At 39.4% G+C, this 17,533-nt stretch overlaps 1 protein-coding gene and 1 long non-coding RNA gene across 2 annotated transcripts; both read left to right on the top strand.

Moving 5' to 3' along the window:
• The first annotated feature begins 6,477 nt into the window (after positions 1–6,477).
• On the top strand, positions 6,478–7,663 carry LOC106341469. Its single transcript, XR_001269651.1, has 3 exons — positions 6,478–6,753; positions 6,908–7,008; positions 7,461–7,663. It is a non-coding gene; the product is annotated as an uncharacterized LOC106341469 (long non-coding RNA).
• Positions 7,664–16,306: 8,643 nt separating this feature from the next.
• LOC106338345 lies at positions 16,307–17,289 on the top strand. Its single transcript, XM_013777348.1, has 2 exons — positions 16,307–16,641; positions 16,695–17,289. The coding sequence occupies exons 1-2, from the start codon at positions 16,307–16,309 to the stop codon at positions 17,287–17,289; spliced, it is 930 nt and encodes a 309-aa protein (XP_013632802.1).
• Positions 17,290–17,533: the final 244 nt, after the last annotated feature.

Here is a 17,533-nt window from a genome sequence, read left to right as displayed (position 1 = left end):
GATAAATGTCAAGTTTCCGCGGATAAATACGAAATTTTGAAGATAATTACGAAGATCGGAAAAAATAGAATGTCTCCATTTTTATGCTGTGATGGCTTAAGGGCAGAAGAGGAAAAGCGTAAACCGACCTAGGAGCCAGTATATAAGGAGTCCTAGGCGAGAGGCATGAAAAAAGACTTTTTAACAGAAAACTTAGCACTTAGAGCAATTAGGCAACTTTTCGTTTTTGTTATTTCGAGATGCGACTCAACTAGGTTTTGTAATCTTAGGTATTAGAACTAGGAATCTCGCCGACTGCTCTCATAGCCGAGGCTTCTACGTTGTTGTAACGCTCATACGCAAATTCGGAATAAAACTCCTTTTGCTCTCTTTTACGATTTCATATTTCTTTTCGTCTTTACCTGACCTGATCCATAGGTGATGGATCAAGGTGTCTGATCTGATTGATTAAGGGATGCACCGGTTGTAAGAGCAAGATTGATCAGGTTCAGTGGGACATGGTTCCATGGCCGGTTAGGTAAGTGTGAAGATTCATCAGTTCTGAGTCATGTGGGGTGGTTGGTTGATTGACTTAGGATCTGATGGGCATTATTAGTCCATGAGAGGACTTGGCTCCAGGGGAGCATACGGTTAAGATGATTGACTTAGGATCTGATGGGCATTATTAGTCCATGAGAGGACTTGGCTCTAGGGGAGCATACGCTTAATACTTGATAGCACTGAACCATGGCCTTGGCCGGTTCAGGGGTGATGTCCATGGCCTTGGCCGGACTGATCATGATCGGGATCCATATGATCTGGGTCAATTCATTGGATTCCGATATTGGATTCCGATTATGGGAATCTCTTAGTTGGGATTTATCATGAGTTTTCATGAATTTTAATTAATTTTTGGAGCACTTTTGGAAGTGGCCAGAAATATAGCTGAAGACTTCCCAAAGGTACTTGGTCTGTGGGGATGGTTGGCTGAGTGACTAAGTACCAAAGGGAAGAATTTATGCAGGTATAAGAGAGCTGTACGAGTAGACGGGGAGCTGGTCGAAGCTACCTCGCAGATCTATCAGCTGGAAGAGAGTGATGGAACCTCAAGTGAAGTGGTTCAGCTCTGCTAGCTGGATGAGGAGACGGGGAGCTGGTCGAAGCTACCTCGCAGATCTATCAGCTGGAAGAGAGTGATGGAACCTCAAGTGAAGTGGTTCAGCTCAGCTAGCTGGATGAGCTAGCTAAACAGCTAAGTCAGCTGGGGCAATGAGCTAACAAGCTCCGTGGATGTGGCAAAGGTATGATCTAGCAACGTTGCATAGATCTAGATAGAATTGTTAGGGAAATGGAACCTCGGATTTGTATGACTTGGAAAGGGTTCAGGATCGACCTTGGAGCTAGCTGGTAGTTGAGTATACTAACCATTAGCTGAGGTGATTCGACCAGACAAGTATTATATTGGTCTTAGGCCAATGGTTAAGTAGATATTACTCCGCTGTGCATAAGTTGAAATGATCTAAGCTAGGGAATGATTAAGGTAGTCTTAAGCTAAGATCTAAGTTAGCCCTCGCCTATGGGCGATAATATAGATAAAGGGCGAAATTTTGAGAGGTTCGTTCAGTGTAAGGACCGAGCGACGTGAGGTATCGAACGCGGCTAAGGCAGCCGGGTCGGGGCCTTACAAGTTGGTATCAGAGCATGCTTGATTCTAGGATGTTTTGGTTGTGGTTGTTCACCCACACATCCGGACAAGTGGATGCCGATGGGGTTAATCCACCAGTTTTGTTGCCGACTCAGCTGGAGAATGTTAACAATGGAGCTGGGTTGCCTATCGGTCAGCTCGACCCTACTGAGGTTTGAGTTGGATGAGCTGAGCTGCAGCTGGAACAAGAGCTGGAAAGGGGAAGCTGAATCCTTTCATGTAGGGAACCGGTCTGATCCGAACATTGTTGCAAACGATGGGAAGACTTACCGGTGGATCAGACAGCTGCTCTAGCAGCTGATGGTCGAGTTGTTCCAGTAGCTGTGGTGGTCGAGATTGATCCACCAGCTAGGACAGCTTGGAAGGTGGACTACCTGAGAGTTGCTGGAGCACATAGCTCAAATGAGAACTAAGCATTTCTCAGGTATTATGGATTTTATTGAGGCAGATGAGTGGAGGAGCCGGTTGGTTCACAACTTCATCTCAACTCACTGCTCAAAGATATTATGTTCCAAACCGAAATTATATCTGGAAACTGAGATAACTATGGAACCTTAGCTGTGGTGAGCCAAGTGGGAGTTGAGGTTAGGTTGGGTTTTCATGCTTGTGAACGGGGAAGTTCCAAGATGAGCCGGCTTAGCTAAGATGCACTCTCCAAGGGCAAGACACTGAAAACAGAAAGGTTAGTTTATTTAGTTATTTGGGAGTAATAGACGGATTGGACGATGGACGCAATGCAAGATCTTTGTATGGACGACATGGATAAGGGAAGTAACATGGACCAGAGAGTGGCTTAGGTTGAAAGAAATGTGCAGCACTCTCTTGGAGGTTAGTGTTATTTCCCTGGTTGCCGTTCTAAATAAGTGAGCATATGCGGTGTTCATGTTGGTCTAAGGGAGACGATACATGGCTAGTACATGAGTGGACTTGTGATCAGATGGATCAGCTTGGACTCAGTGTAAGTCAAGGTAGGATTCCTTAAGATCGAGTTGAATGGAATGGATCAATTCCAAGAGGAATTGGACCATGGAAAGGACATGATGTTATGTATCTAAGTATGATGAGGATCGAGGTATATTTTAAACACTCTTGTGAATGGTATGGGACGTTCACAGAAGTGTGACACTTTGGAGAATGGTATGGGACGTTTTCCAAATGTGTGATCAAACTAAGATCCTACTCAACTAGGTACCTAATGTTGTGGGGAGTGGACCAGGTTCGGTATGCAATCGAGTCCAGAGAAGGACCAGGGTTGGCTTACTCGGACAAGTCCAAATGGGATCTAGTCAGGATGGACTATGATCTGGTTGTGTCCGCCTAAAGAGTCACGAGGTGATATTAGGCATGGATTGGCAATGTTGTGGGGAGTGGACCAGGTTCGGTATGCAATCGAGTCCAGAGAAGGACCAGGGTTGGCTTACTCGGACGAGTCCAAATGGGATTTAGTCAGGATGGACTATGATCTGGTTGTGTCCGCCTAAAGAGTCACGAGGTGATATTAGGCATGGACTTGTTTGGAAAGAATCGGGCCACCTTGGACTGTCACCGGGGCATGGTGCAGTTTGAGAGTGGGTGTGGACCCCCGATCAGGTTCCAAGGTATTCGTCTGACCTCTGGATTCTTAGGGATATCAGCAATCCTTGTGGAAAGGATGCTTGAGAAGGGTTGTGAGGCTTATTTGGCCACAATCGCCACTAAGGAGGTTGAAGCGTGACCCGGACGGGATTCCGCTGGTCAGTGAGTTCGAGGACGTGTTTCGGGTACTACAGGGCATTCCCCCCTGATAGGGCTGACCTGTTCATAGCAGAACTGGAACCAGGGACGGCCCCAATGTCAAAAAGTCCATATCGTATGGCTCCTGCCGAGATGGCCGAGCTGAAGTCTATCAAGTCCAGTGAGGGATGAGGATCGCATCACAACCAAGTCGGTGATTGACCTAAGGTTGAAATAAGAATGATCAAGTCCAGAAAGGGACAGTGATCACATGACGACCTATTCGGAGATGGGCATATGGTCGGGTTGAAACGGTTGAGTCCCTAAGTGGACCGGGACCGGAATATGATCGAGTCCATGAAAGGGCCAGGATCGAATTATGACAAAGTCCAGTAATGGACAGATGTCAAGTGTAAGACCTGATCTCACAAGCATATGATCCGATAACCTAACACAAGGATCTATCATTGCATGGCTCATAAGTCTTGGATGTTTAAATTCAGTGCGTGAGTCTGATGTACCGAGATGGTTTGAACCTTTCTAGGAAGACGTTTCTGGTTCTGAAAAACACTGGTCAGATATTTCAACTTGGAGCCACGAAGAGGCAAAATGAACTTCAGGACCTGAGAAAATCGAACCAAGCTCACTTATCAAAGTTCTTATGTAGACAGTGGATGAGATTTCAATACGCATTTTCATGTATTGACTTTGTGTGTTTTAAATTTTTAATAGAAAACTATATCACATCCAGATTATATTTATTAATGATTTACTTGTATTTTATTAGAGTGAGTTATATTTATTATTGATTTTAAAAGCAATAATTAATAAATAAAATCTGAGTAAGCTCTAAATTTTTAATATCTCATCATAAAATCTAAAGATAACACAAAAAATAAAATGATAAAAAGAAAATCCAACACTAATAATATATTAGAAAAACAAAAAGAGCATTTTTTACCTTAAGTTCTAAACCCTAATCATGCCCTAAACCCTAACTACATACCTCAAACCCTATATCTTAAATTCCATTTTATACATAAATCTTCAATTTTAAACATTTCAATCCAAACACTCAAATTATATATCATACCGAAATATTCAACTTTAAACATTATAATACAAACCCTACATATACCCCTAGTCCTACTTATAAGTCCAAACCCTATATCATATTCCAAACTCTATACAAAAAGTATTAAATCATAACATTTTAAATTTATAACACTTATATATACTAAATTATAAAATTATACAAACTATAAAATCTAAATAAAATCAGTATATTCATAATATAACTTCAATCCCTAAACTCCAAACTACATACCTCATATTAACCTATATCACCTAAAACATTAAATCTTAATTTTTAATCAATCACACAATTTGAAAATTTAAATACAAAATACAGATTAAAAGTTTTAAATTATGATATCAAATTATTTAAAGTTTAAATAGATTAACAATTATTATAAATAAAAAAGAAGATAATTTGTACTGTTTTTTCTGAGCCATTGATTGATTTTTAAATCAAAGGTCCAAAATCAGTCTCCTATCTATCTTCACCTTTGTTTTCTATTGGTTTGGCGCGGATCACCATCTGTACCATTAGATCATACTGAATCAACGCTTGAGATTTGTTTCTTTTTTTCCAATTATTTTCTGAGAACAGATCTCGTGTTTGAGAGAGAGAGAGATATTTTGGTCTTCTTGTAGATCTTTGTCATACCGCTCTGATACCAATTGTTGGGTTTGTGAAAGCTTATTTCCAACTCTTTATTGTCTGATTAATACGATATTGTCCACTTTGAGCCTAAAAGGCTGGCCCGCATAGATTTACTTTTGAATTCCTTCTCAAATGGCCTCGTACTAATTAGAGTTGGATATCTCTTTATATATTAGACTCTCTTTTGTCTAATTTTCAATGTGGGACTTTGTTTGAAATCTCACAGCAGACTGGAGCAAAGACGATCGATGACTAAATCCACTATCCTTAGTCTCTCAGGGCTTATTCCTCCTTGTCTTCTTCTTCTGATGCATTGCGGTTAGGGGTGAGACCCTTCGGTTCTTGCTTCTCATCCTAGCTATTTCTCCTTTTGATTTATCCTTATCATTTTTTCAATAGCAGTCTTGCATTGTTTGAAACCAAGCTTTCATGTTTCTGATATTAAGTCCAAGGCATATTCCCCTTGTGACAAAACAATCGAGCATCAAGTTTACTCATTTCAATCCTAAGAAAGTACTATAGCTCTCCTAAGTTTTTGATATCAGAGGTTGCTTTGAGAAGCTCTTTGGTGCAATTAACACCATCTACATCACTTCTAATCATGATTATATCATCAACATAGATAAGTACCACCACCATATCTTTATGTTATTTGATTGTGACTAATGTATGATCCATCTCATATTTACGAAAACCATCTTCAATTAGGCAGCTACTCAACCGTTGATACTATGCTTTAGAAGATTGTTAAGTCCATAAGTTTCCATCTTGAGTGATAAACCATGGTTTTACCACTTTTAGACCATGGTATAAGTCATAATTAAAGTCTATATTATATGTTTGGAGTCGTTTTTGTTTTGTTTTGTGTTATATAGGGTCTAGGTACGTTTTGGGCTACTTTGGAGATTCTAGAGCTATTTGAGATGTAGAATTGTACAGACACGTCAGAAATTTAACTATGGATGGAGACCTTCCCACGGTGCGCATGATATCTCTTTACATTAACAAAATTAACGTAAATATTTTTTTCAAAACTTAAATTATAATTTTGTAATATTACTTAAAGATATTCAATATTATACAAATGTTTATCATTTTTATTAGATTAATTTTAAAATAAATACAAAAATTTAAAGATTAATGTAATTAAAAATAGATTATAATATTTATAATTGATATTTATTTATATATATAGTGCCCCATGTTAAATTATTTTCTTGGTCCGCCCCTGCTTCTGTTCCAATGCACTTTCTTACTATGATATTGCTTGTTTTCTCAAATCGTGCATGCTAAATGCTTTTAAGCTCAAAACAGAATTTGCCGTTGTTGATCATAGTTACATAAGGTGTTAATATTCTTTATCTTGTGATGGTCTTTTCTTTGGATTAACCTTCTCTGTTTTCTAAGGATAGCTTAAAAAGAAGGGAACCCAATGTTGTTATGCGTTTCTCCTTTTTTACCTTCTGAGTATTATGTTTTGTCTTGAAGAGGTAAGCTTCACAGTCCACTAATTCTTATTAGCTTTTATTGTAGAAAGTGACTCGAAGGGTGAATATTTATTTTGAAATTCCTAGACTTTAGCTTCCTCTCTCCCACATTATCTCTACCACCCATTGAAGCTGAGCCTGAGGTAAATATTCAGTTTGTATGTTCTTTGATTTTAGCTTTAAGTATCGGACAAAGTGTTATGAAGATTGATTGACGTTGAAGCCTCTTTAGACACTGTTTCTTTTTTTTAAATGATTGCATTGTTTCTCACATAACACAATTCTCGTCTACTATAGACAGATGAGGTGACTTCAAGCCCTTGGGGTGCAAGTTGCTCACTCATCCTTGAAATCCAGTGCTGTTCACTATCATGAACTCATTGACGTAAAGTGATCCCGTAAGTCTTTTGTACCAGAAAAACATCTTAAGTTCACAACATTTTTGTTTGGCTTGGTAGTGATTTACGTCATACACATTATATATGTATCTTATTAGCCCATATATGAACTAATATAGAGAATATTATTGAACTTAAGATACATGTATAATGGCCCATAATCCTTAAATATTGATCAAACCAAAATGTATAATAGTAAATAATATATAAATTTGTTTCATATTAAAGAATTAATAATAAACATGTGTATCATAAACAATATGTCGTCATCACAGTTCGCTATCTTTTGCATCATCTTGATTGTTTTATCTCCTCTTCATGAATTTATGCATTTATAATAGTTTTCATTTGTTCATCATCTATCTTTTTCACCATTGTAATTCCATCATAATATCCTCGATTTCTTGTTTTTTCCTCCAAATAATATTGTTGTTACTTTTTTGTTTATATAGTTGTCGATGCAGCTAAAGGAACTTGCAACCAAACCACATGCCCAAAACTCAAAACCAAAGATAAGACTTGCATTTGTTGTTCCTCCGATAAGAGATGTTACCCGACCAAACAAAGATGTGGAGGTTGGTGTGCATAAATTATCTCGAGAAGGTACATCAAGGATTTAAGAAAACCTGAATAACCATTTTATTAAATTCTTTCTAATATCTACTTTTGTTTTGTATGAATAAAACATGATTTCTGGAGCCCAACAAATACATATGCATATTGTATTTGGGTTCAGAGACTTTCATATTCTATTTCTAGTTTGTTATTAATTTCTTAAATATTTTTTTTGGGTTAATTTGTAACAGTAAGTTTTAAAAATTTATAGTCTTTATGGTAAATGCTATGTTCTTTTTTCTATTTTCTTATACACTGTATCACTAGAACTTTTGAGCAAGGGAAAGAAACTATCAAAATAACATTTTGTTACTTAGTTACTGCCCCATGTGATACAAGGTATCACTACGCTAATTGTTACTCAGCTACTGCCCCATGTGATACAAGGTAGAATTATAACGGGAAACGGTATTGCCGCAGACCCTGTTTGGATCCCGAGAATGTTTTTCACACCATCTGACACAAAGTTTCCCTTTAGAATGTGTCGAAGGCAGTTTCCAGCCACGTTGGCTTTCGCGATGACCATCAATAAAAGTCAAGGTCAAACGCTGCAAAATGTTGGTTTGTTTCTACCTAGACCAGTGTTCTCTCATGGCCAATTATACATTGCACTTTCTAGAGTTAAGTCGAGGTCTGGATTAAAAATCCTAATAAGAGATAGACAAGGGAAGCTGCAGACAAAAACAATGAATGTTGTCTACAAACAAGTTTTTCAGAATATTTCATAGTCAACGGTACATAATTTTAACCTATTTTGTATTCGATAAAAAAAATTATTTTATAAATTCTTACATTTATTTGTTTCTTCTATTAACAGATCAAAAACAGAAATAAAAGATCGATTGTAGTTGACTACAAAGCAATTTTCAGACTATTTAGACAATGGTATATATGTGAATTTAATATTATTTTATGTTCAATAGAATTTAGAAATTTAGAAATCTATCGAATTATTTTATAACGTACAATTACTAACAAAATTTAATGACTTTTTGCAGGTTTCTATTGGATTTTTTAATCAAGAATTGTACTTCTTAATTTATATTACTTATGGATTATATTATAACTTTTTATCATATTTTTTTAATATGTCACTGTTTTTTAACAAAAATATAAAAAAACATAAATATAATATTTTAACCTAAAATATACAATAACAACATATATATGTTTCTATATCTTATCACGCCCCCTCAAGACGGACAGTCGGGAGAAGAGGCCGGCCTTGACAGTGAGATTGTCAAAGCGAGCATGAGGAAGCGGCTTGGTGAGTGCATCAGCTAGTTGATCAGCAGAGTTGATATGAGATACCCGCAGCTGCCCACTTTGTATGTATCCTCGAACAAAATGATAATCTAGTGCTATGTGTTTCATACGAGAATGAAACACTGGATTGGCAGCTAGGTAGTTTGCACCAATATTATCACAGTAGATGGTGGGTGTTGTTGAGACTTTGATGCCTAACTCCATGAGTAATGCCGTGATCCAAGAGACTTCAGCAGCAGTGTTGGCAAGAGATCTATATTCCGCCTCCGTGGAAGAGCGAGCAACACCGGTTTGCTTCTTGGAGGACCATGCTACTGGATGGCGTCCAATGTAGAGAATGTATGCACCAGAGGAGGTGTAGTCATCCTTGTTTCCAGCCCAGTCCGCATCAGTAAAGGCATGTAGAGAAGGATTGTTGGTGGCATGGTAGAAGACACCCCGAGTTTGTGTGCCTGAGAGATAACGCAGGATCCGTTTGACAGCCGTCCAATGATCATTCATAGGTCTTTGCATAAAATGAGACATTTTTTTCACCGCAAATGAGATGTCTGGCCTGGTTAAGGAGAGGTATTGCAAGCCTCCCACCACAGATATGTATTCTTTGGCATCGTCTAGAGGTGTGCCAGTGAGAAGAGTCAGATTAGACGTGGAGGAGAGTGGGTTTGAAACTTCATTCGCATTCGCCATGTTTGTACGCTGAAGGAGATCTGCAATATAATGTTGCTGTGTCAAGTGTAAGCCAGAAGCAGTACGAGTGCATTTAATACCAAGAAAATATGTAAGATCACCCAAGTCTTTTATTTTAAAACGATGAGATAAGGAAGCGATAAACCGAGTTATGTGTGTCGAGCTGTTGCCAGTGATGATAATATCGTAGACGTATACGAGCATGTACAAGAGGATGCCGCCTTTGTTGTAGACAAAGAGTGATGCATCTGCTAAGGAGTTTGTAAAGCCCGACTGTAGTAGGAACATGCGTAGCTCGTTGTACCATGCACGAGGTGCCTGTTTGAGGCCATAGATGGCTTTGCGAAGCTTGCAAACAGCTGTTGGATTGTCTTTATCCTGGAAACCGTTTGGCTGCATCATATAGACTTCATCATCGAGGTTCCCTTGAAGGAAGGCTGTGGTGACGTCTAGTTGTTTAAGTGGCCAATTACGGGTAACAGCAGTACTGAGAACAATGGGAATTGTTGCCTGGTTTAACCACCGGACTGAATGTGTCGTTGTAGTCGATGCTGGGGTGTTGATTGTAACCTTTAGCAACTAGTCGAGCCTTGTAGCGTTCGATGGTACCATCAGCCCGTCTTTTTATAGTAAACACCCACCTGTAATCAACAACATTTGTAATATCAGGACAGTTAACAAGATTCCAAGTAAGGTTTTGAAGCTGAGAATTAATTTCATCAATCATGGCTTTGCGCCAATATGGGTTTTTGAAAGCTTCTGCTACTGAAGTGGGAATTGTTGTAGGTGGTGATGGAGACACTTTAGTATGGAGATTGAGGTTTTGAATCGGCTTGGGAGTTCTATTGCTTGTGCACCGTGGTGGGAGCACTTGAGTTTCTGGTGGTGGTGCAGGCTGTCTTATTTGATCGCTGGCTTTTTGTTGTTCCAGAGAAGGAAGGTTTGTTGCAGCAGGAGGTACTGTGGTCTCTGTTGAAGTCGTGGCAGTGGGCATTCCAGCAATGTTTGGTGGTGGTGCTTGCTGTTGTTGCAGAGCCGGCTGATGTGGTGGTTCTGGAGCGGTTTGATGTTGTAGCGATGCATCAGATGGTTCTGGTGGTGCTGGAGGCGTGGTACCGGCAAGAGGAACAACAGAGACAACAGGAAAAATAGACACTGGAGGATACAGTTCATTAGTGGTTTCGTTAGACATAGCAGAAGTTTGTGTTGCAAATGGGAAAACAAATTCATGAAAAACTACATGTCTTGATGTGTAGACTCGAGATGTTTATCTATCTAGGCAGAAATAAGAACTTTGAGTAATGGAATATCCTAAGAACACACATGGTTTTGATCGGGCATCTAATTTATGAAATGTATAAGGCTTGAGCCACAGAAAACACAAACATCCAAGGATACAAAGCTTTTGAAAATTCAGTGGTTGACCATGTAAAGACTGATAGGGGTTTTGAAAATGAAATGGTGAGAGGGCATCCTATTTATTAAATAGACAGCAGCCGCAAAGGCAAATGGCCAGTACGTCCGAGGCATAGATGCATGATAATAGGGTGAGGCCCGTTTCGACAATATGTCGATGTTTACGTTCTGCAACACCATTAAGCTCGGGTGTATGAGGCGGACTGGTCATATAAGAAATACCATTGGACGATAAGAAAGAAGCAAGACCAATGTACTCGCCCCCATTGTCCGTATAAAGAGTTCGAAGCTTTTGACGAAATTGATTTTTGACCAAAACTTTGAACTTTCTAAAAACTTCAAAAACATCAGATTTTCTTTTTAAAAGATATAACCAAGTGTATCGAGTGAAATGATCAACAAAATAACGTAGTATTGAAGTCCAAACATCCGAGAAAACAACATGACGACGATGAGTGGATTTTAAAGTCGAATTTGCAAAAGGTAACTTGTGCATTTTATTAATAGAACAAGCAGTGAAAGGATGAGCAAGCAAAACATTAGATGAAATAGGTAAATCATATTGAGAAACAATCTTTTGAAGAATAGAAAAAGCGGGATGGCCTAAACGTGAGTGCCAATACGTCATACTAGTTTTAACAACTGAAGCAAATGAAAGAGATGGAGATTTCGACGTAGGAAGTTTCGGCCATTCGTATGTGCCAGCTTTAGGTTGCCTTCCAGACGATAGGTCCCCGTTTGCATATCTCTCACCTGGAAGTACGTAGGAATAAAAGTGCGGCAACACCATTAGTGATGGCCCACATGGATTTACTTTTGAAATCCTTCTCAAAAGGTTTCGTACTAATTAGAGTTTGACATCTCTTTATATATTAGACTCTCCATTGTCTAATTTCCTATGTAAACTTTGTTTGATATTTCACATTCTCCTCCTCAAATTAAGGACCACACTCATCTCATGTGTTTTCCCTTTTAGGGGAATTTCTTGGCATCAATCTTGTCGCGTCTTTGACATCTGGCACTCAATCGCGTTGAGGATGTTCTTCCCATAACATCACAGGTTCCATGATCGTCTGACTGGTTTCTGCCACAAACCTCATCTTCCGACTTGAAGAGTCTCATTCCATCTCGACAGATATTTTGGTCTTCTTGTAGATCTTTGTCATACCGCTCTGATACCAATTGTTGGGTTTGTGAAAGCTTATTTCCAACTTTTTATTGTCTGATTAATACGATATTGTCCACTTTGGGCCTAAAAGACTGGTCCGCATAGATTTAGTTTTGAATTCCTTCTCAAAGGGCCTCGTACTAATTAGAGTAAAAGGCTGGCCCACATAGATTTACTTTTGAATTCCTTCTCAAATGGCCTCGTACTAATTAGAGTTGGATATCTCTTTATTTATTAGACTCTCTTTTGTCTAATTTTCAATGTGGGACTTTGTTTGAAATCTCACAGCAGACTGGAGCAAAGACGATCGATGACTAAATCCACTATCCTTAGTCTCTCAGGGCTTATTCCTCCTTGTCTTCTTCTTCTGATACATTGTGGTTAGGGGTGAGACCCTTCGGGTCTTGCTTCTCATCCTAGCTATTTCTCCTTTTGATTTATCCTTATCATTTTTTCAATAGCAGTCTTGCATTGTTTGAAACCAAGCTTTCATGTTTCTGATATTAAGTCCAAGGCATATTCCCCTTGTGACAAAACAATCGAGCATCAAGTTTACTCATTTCAATCCTAAGAAAGTACTATAGCTCTCCTAAGTTTTTGATATCAGAGGTTGCTTTGAGAAGCTCTTTGGTGCAATTAACACCATCTACATCACTTCTAATCATGATTATATCATCAACATAGATAAGTACCACCACCATATCTTTATGTTATTTGATTGTGACTAATGTATGATCCATCTCATATTTACGAAAACCATCTTCAATTAGGCAGCTACTCAACCGTTGATACTATGCTTTAGAAGATTGTTAAGTCCATAAGTTTCCATCTTGAGTGATATACCATGGTTTTACCACTTTTAGACCATGGTATAAGTCATAATTAAAGTCTATATTATATGTTTGGAGTCGTTTTTGTTTTGTTTTGTGTTATATAGGGTCTAGGTACGTTTTGGGCTACTTTGGAGATTCTAGAGCTATTTGAGATGTAGAATTGTACAGACACGTCAGAAATTTAACTATGGATGGAGACCTTCCCACGGTGCGCATGAGATCATGTCTTGACAAAAGATATAGCTTTGAATTAGTTTTCCAATTCCACCGTGTTGAGTTCAATTATGATCATTTATCAAAATTTATGGTCGTTTTACTGAAGAGTGGTCTGTCTGACCAGTGTGAGGAAGCAGTCAAGAATCAACTAGTGTCGAACTGTCGATCGACACTCCTTCAAATCATCCAAACAATGGATTTTAATGAAGTTTCAAGAATTACAAATTTTCCCCAAAGTTTCCCTTATTTACAGAAGACCTGAGAACATGTCTAAACTCTATATATATATGTGTTTTTATGCTATTGTTGACGGCTACCATTTCTTTTAAGTTTTGTTTTAGGTTTGGAGAGAAGAGAAAAACTCCTTCGGAGTCTTCTTGAAACTTCTTTGGTTTTATATATTATTTCTGTTCAGTCATTGATTTGTCTTTCTACTTTCATATATGAGTAGACCTCTTATTAGATTTAGGGATTTCATGACCTTAATGTCGAATTGCTAATCATAGGAATGCTAGGGTTATTCATCATATTCTGTATCAGGATTGTTTATCATACTAGTTTCTAAAGTATTTGGAATAGCATGAGAGTGTGACTGATTACCAGAACCTAGAATCATAGGATAATTGGGACACGCGAGATCCTGAACCTTATCCTGATGAAATAGATTTCCATTCACAGCGAGAGTTGGTCTAGGAGTTTATTTGAATAATTTTAAATATGGTTTATTTCTTGTTTGATTCATTAGATATGTAACAAGAGTTGGTATTAGGTTAGAGTTAGACATCTGATAGTTTATCGCAGCGAGAACTGGATAACTTACTTATTGCATTCAAGTTCTCGTATCGTTTTTTATTAAAACCCTTGACACCATTGATTGTAGTTTTGAATCTCTTGCTTGATTTCCTATGTCTAGTGCTTTCTCTTATCACTACAACCGTTTATTTACTTATTGCTTTGTTTATTGGTTTTCTATTGTTTGTCCTGATTGATCTGAAACTAAAGTTTATTGTCCGAAACATAGAGTCTATATTGATTTGATCCTCAAGTACTATTACGAACCTCCTATTTGAGAGAGCATCTTAAAGGTTAATTTGAGCATATCATATTTGGTGTTGTTGCCGAGGACTCTGATCACCATCAGACTAGTGTAGGATTTAGACTAGGTTTTTATTTTGAAGTTTTACTTATTTTTCTTTTCTTGGGTTTCAGATACATTAATCTTAGTATCATGAATAACAATGAAAAGAAGATTTCTAGGTCATTCAAAGCAAGAGCCTGCTGATTGACGTGTGATCCATAAGTCTAAGAGGTCAGTGTCGATCGACAACCTCCAAACAGCGATCGATACCGTAGATAACCAAGTGCCGAACGACACTCATCCAATGTCGATCGACGCTGCTTGTGGAAAGATATGGATGGCTTCTCAGCGTGTGTTTATTTATGATAATCACGTAGAATTGCATGATCTAGATGGCCACATGGTAATATAGCAGGTCATAAGCTAAATGCACAAGGAGCCGTAATCCCTGATGAAATTGTTGTTGCTTAGAAAACAAAGGTCGACAGACAAAAGACACTTGGAGACTACAACATGCATGATGAGTTCTACGCTAACATGTCTTCGGCTCATTGTTAGGATTCTCTAGCAATGACTATCAGCCACACCCTGCATATATCTCTCTTTTGGTTGGGCAACATTTATCTGGTCTTCCTCACGAGCACCCGATGGATTCTATGAAGACTACATTTCCTGCAAGATTTCCCTATATTCTCTCTATGTGGATGCATCTAGATGGCTCAATCAACTGCAACTAGGATCTCTAACCTGCTGGGAAAACACTTAAAACGTCTTCCTTAAACAAGTTTCTCAATGATTCTGCAGCCACTCTAAAGAGCAAAAAGGGGGCTAAGCTGAAACTAATCCTAGAGGAGGTGCAGAAGATCAACATAGACTTAGCTGAGAAATTGGATTCTGTCCATTTAAAAGGAGGCTAAGCTGAAACTAATCCTAGAGGGGGTGCAGAAGATGAACATAGACTTCGCTGAGAAATTGGATTTTGTCCATTTATTCGACCTCTGTTTCTTGAACTTTCACAAAATAACGTGTGAAAGTAATTAAAAGCTTTGTGTCTTCTGCAGGTTGGAAAAATGTAGCTAAACACATTATTCACAAGGCCCGTATAGGTCCATTTAAATAGCGGGGAGGGATTGGAGACTGCGGTATATGGGATGACCCTCAGAGACCCGTTCGAACTGAAGACCAAACTCGAATTTAGGTTTGACACACTCTTTCTCTTCAATTATTTACCATTTTATGCAGCTTATATTTTGGTGGAACCATCCTTTTGGCTTACAGATAACAACTCGAACTTAGGTTTATGGGTAACCAACCTCCTATGTCATTTTAACCATTGAACCAAATTGACTTATTGCCAAAATTTATCAAAAGTAATATATAATAGTAATACTAAACACCTTTTTAAAACAATTCTTAGATTATAGAGATATAAACTCTTTACGCGAACCTTTGTCGCCCTAGCCGCTCCCGAGGGATGAAGAAGGCGATTCTTAGATTCAGCCAGGTCTGACATTGATCTAGCAATCCGAGGGTCCTGCATCCTGCAGTGTCGCAAGGGAGACTACCATACACTCCTTGTGGGACAGCGGTCCTCCCAAGCAACGATCTCCTTGTGCCGTCTCTCCCGAGCAACGATCGGCGGATGGTTTGATTACAGTCGAGGACTCTCTCCGGCTGAAGTTTCCTTTGAAACTTTGATCTCCATTTGATCTCCACGTTCATTGATGTGTGGATTACAGCAAGGTGGCTTCGGTTCCGGTTCACTGACGTGTGTATCACGTTCACTTCCACTTGTTTTCCGACCTCTGTTTGGAACCGCTCTTCCACCGTGATTTTATCTTCTGGCGTGACCTGACGTGATCTTACATCGCGATCCCTTTCAATCTGCTTGTTCGATCCGATCTTGTCCGCGCCTCCTTTGTTTGTTTGATCCGATCTTACGTCGTGATACATTTTGCTCTGGTCTATTTGCGTTTGCTGTAGCAGTGTAGCAGAGATATTGGAGTCCGGGGCCTTCGTATGGGGTCGTACCGATCCAAATCAACTCATATGGTTGATATCAAGGGCAAAGGAATCCTCTATGAGGATGATGATGAACCGATCAAGCTAACTGATCATGATATTTCTCAAAACATTGATGAATCCAAGCTGTCTCTGATCGGAAAGATCCTCAATCCGAAGAAACAAAGTGTAGAGAAACTTCTACAGAAAATTCCGGTACAATGGGGCATGGAGGACCGTATCACTGCCAATGACTTGGGAAATGAGAAGTTTCTACTCAACTTTACCACTGAAGATGAGCTGGCCTCTGTTCTTCGACAGCCTTTCACTTCAATTTCTGTATGTTTGTGCTGGTTCGATGGAAACCTATTGTCCATGATGACTATCCTTGGATAATCCCGTTCAGGACTCGACTGATAGGTGTACCCTTGCATCTATGGACTGAGAACAACCTGAGAGAAATAGGTTCCCGTCTGGGGCATGTTCATCAGGATACAATAGAGCTGATCGAAGGCAGAATGCTCCTAGACATTGACTCTCGACGACCATTAAAGTTTGCAAGGAAGGCTGAATCTCCTGAAGGAGATGAGGTTACGATTAAAATTAAGTATGAGATGTTGTTCAAGCATTGTTCTACTTGTGGCATGCTTACTCATGAGAAGGAGTATTGTCCTTCACTTAATCGTCAAGGCGTCTTTGCGCGGGTACAGTTTCAAGAGAACCGTCCACAACAGTATTCGCAAGCGCTGGTTAAGAAGGAATATCAGCCTAATGCGCCGCACTCGCAAGCGCTGGTTGCTCCACATCATAAGCCGTCTCGCTATGCCATTGTGAGGCATGAAAATGGAGGGCGAAACTATGACTTGGAGCATCCTCGCGAGGCTTACAAGGGCCATGCTGATAGGGTTATTCGCCGTCGGGATGAACCGGCTTGGAGGAAGAGGTATGCTGGTGTGCGAGTGGAGGCAAAGCCTTACGATAGGTACAATGGAGCAAACTAGCGTGAGAAGAAGTCTCAGCCTCACTATCGACATGATAAGGACGTGGTACGCGATCGACTGGTGCGAGCATCGGCTGATCGTGGTGATGGTTCCTATGAACATCAAATGCGGAGTGTCTCTCCTCTGCCGAGGGAAAGCGCTAAGCGCGTGCAGGCTGACCGTGAAGCTTCTCCACTGCAGTCTCAAACGCGTCCGAGTCATGATCAGAGGAGTGTGGGTGTAGCTGTAGTCACGAGGACAATAG

Source organism: Brassica oleracea, chromosome C4, assembly GCF_000695525.1.
Source record: "Brassica oleracea var. oleracea cultivar TO1000 chromosome C4, BOL, whole genome shotgun sequence".
Classification (NCBI taxonomy): domain Eukaryota; kingdom Viridiplantae; phylum Streptophyta; class Magnoliopsida; order Brassicales; family Brassicaceae; genus Brassica; species Brassica oleracea.
The sequence above is the reverse complement of the archived record's forward strand: the minus strand, read 5'-3'. Positions and strand labels throughout refer to the sequence as shown.

Excerpts from the sequence above, each read along its gene's own strand:
- LOC106338345 (XM_013777348.1), top strand. The coding sequence starts at position 16,307 with ATGGGGTCGTACCGATCCAAATCAACTCATATGGTTGATATCAAGGGC. Across the intron at positions 16,642-16,694 it reads ATTTCTGTATGTTTGTGCTG|GACTCGACTGATAGGTGTAC; the intron begins GTTCGATGGAAA and ends AATCCCGTTCAG.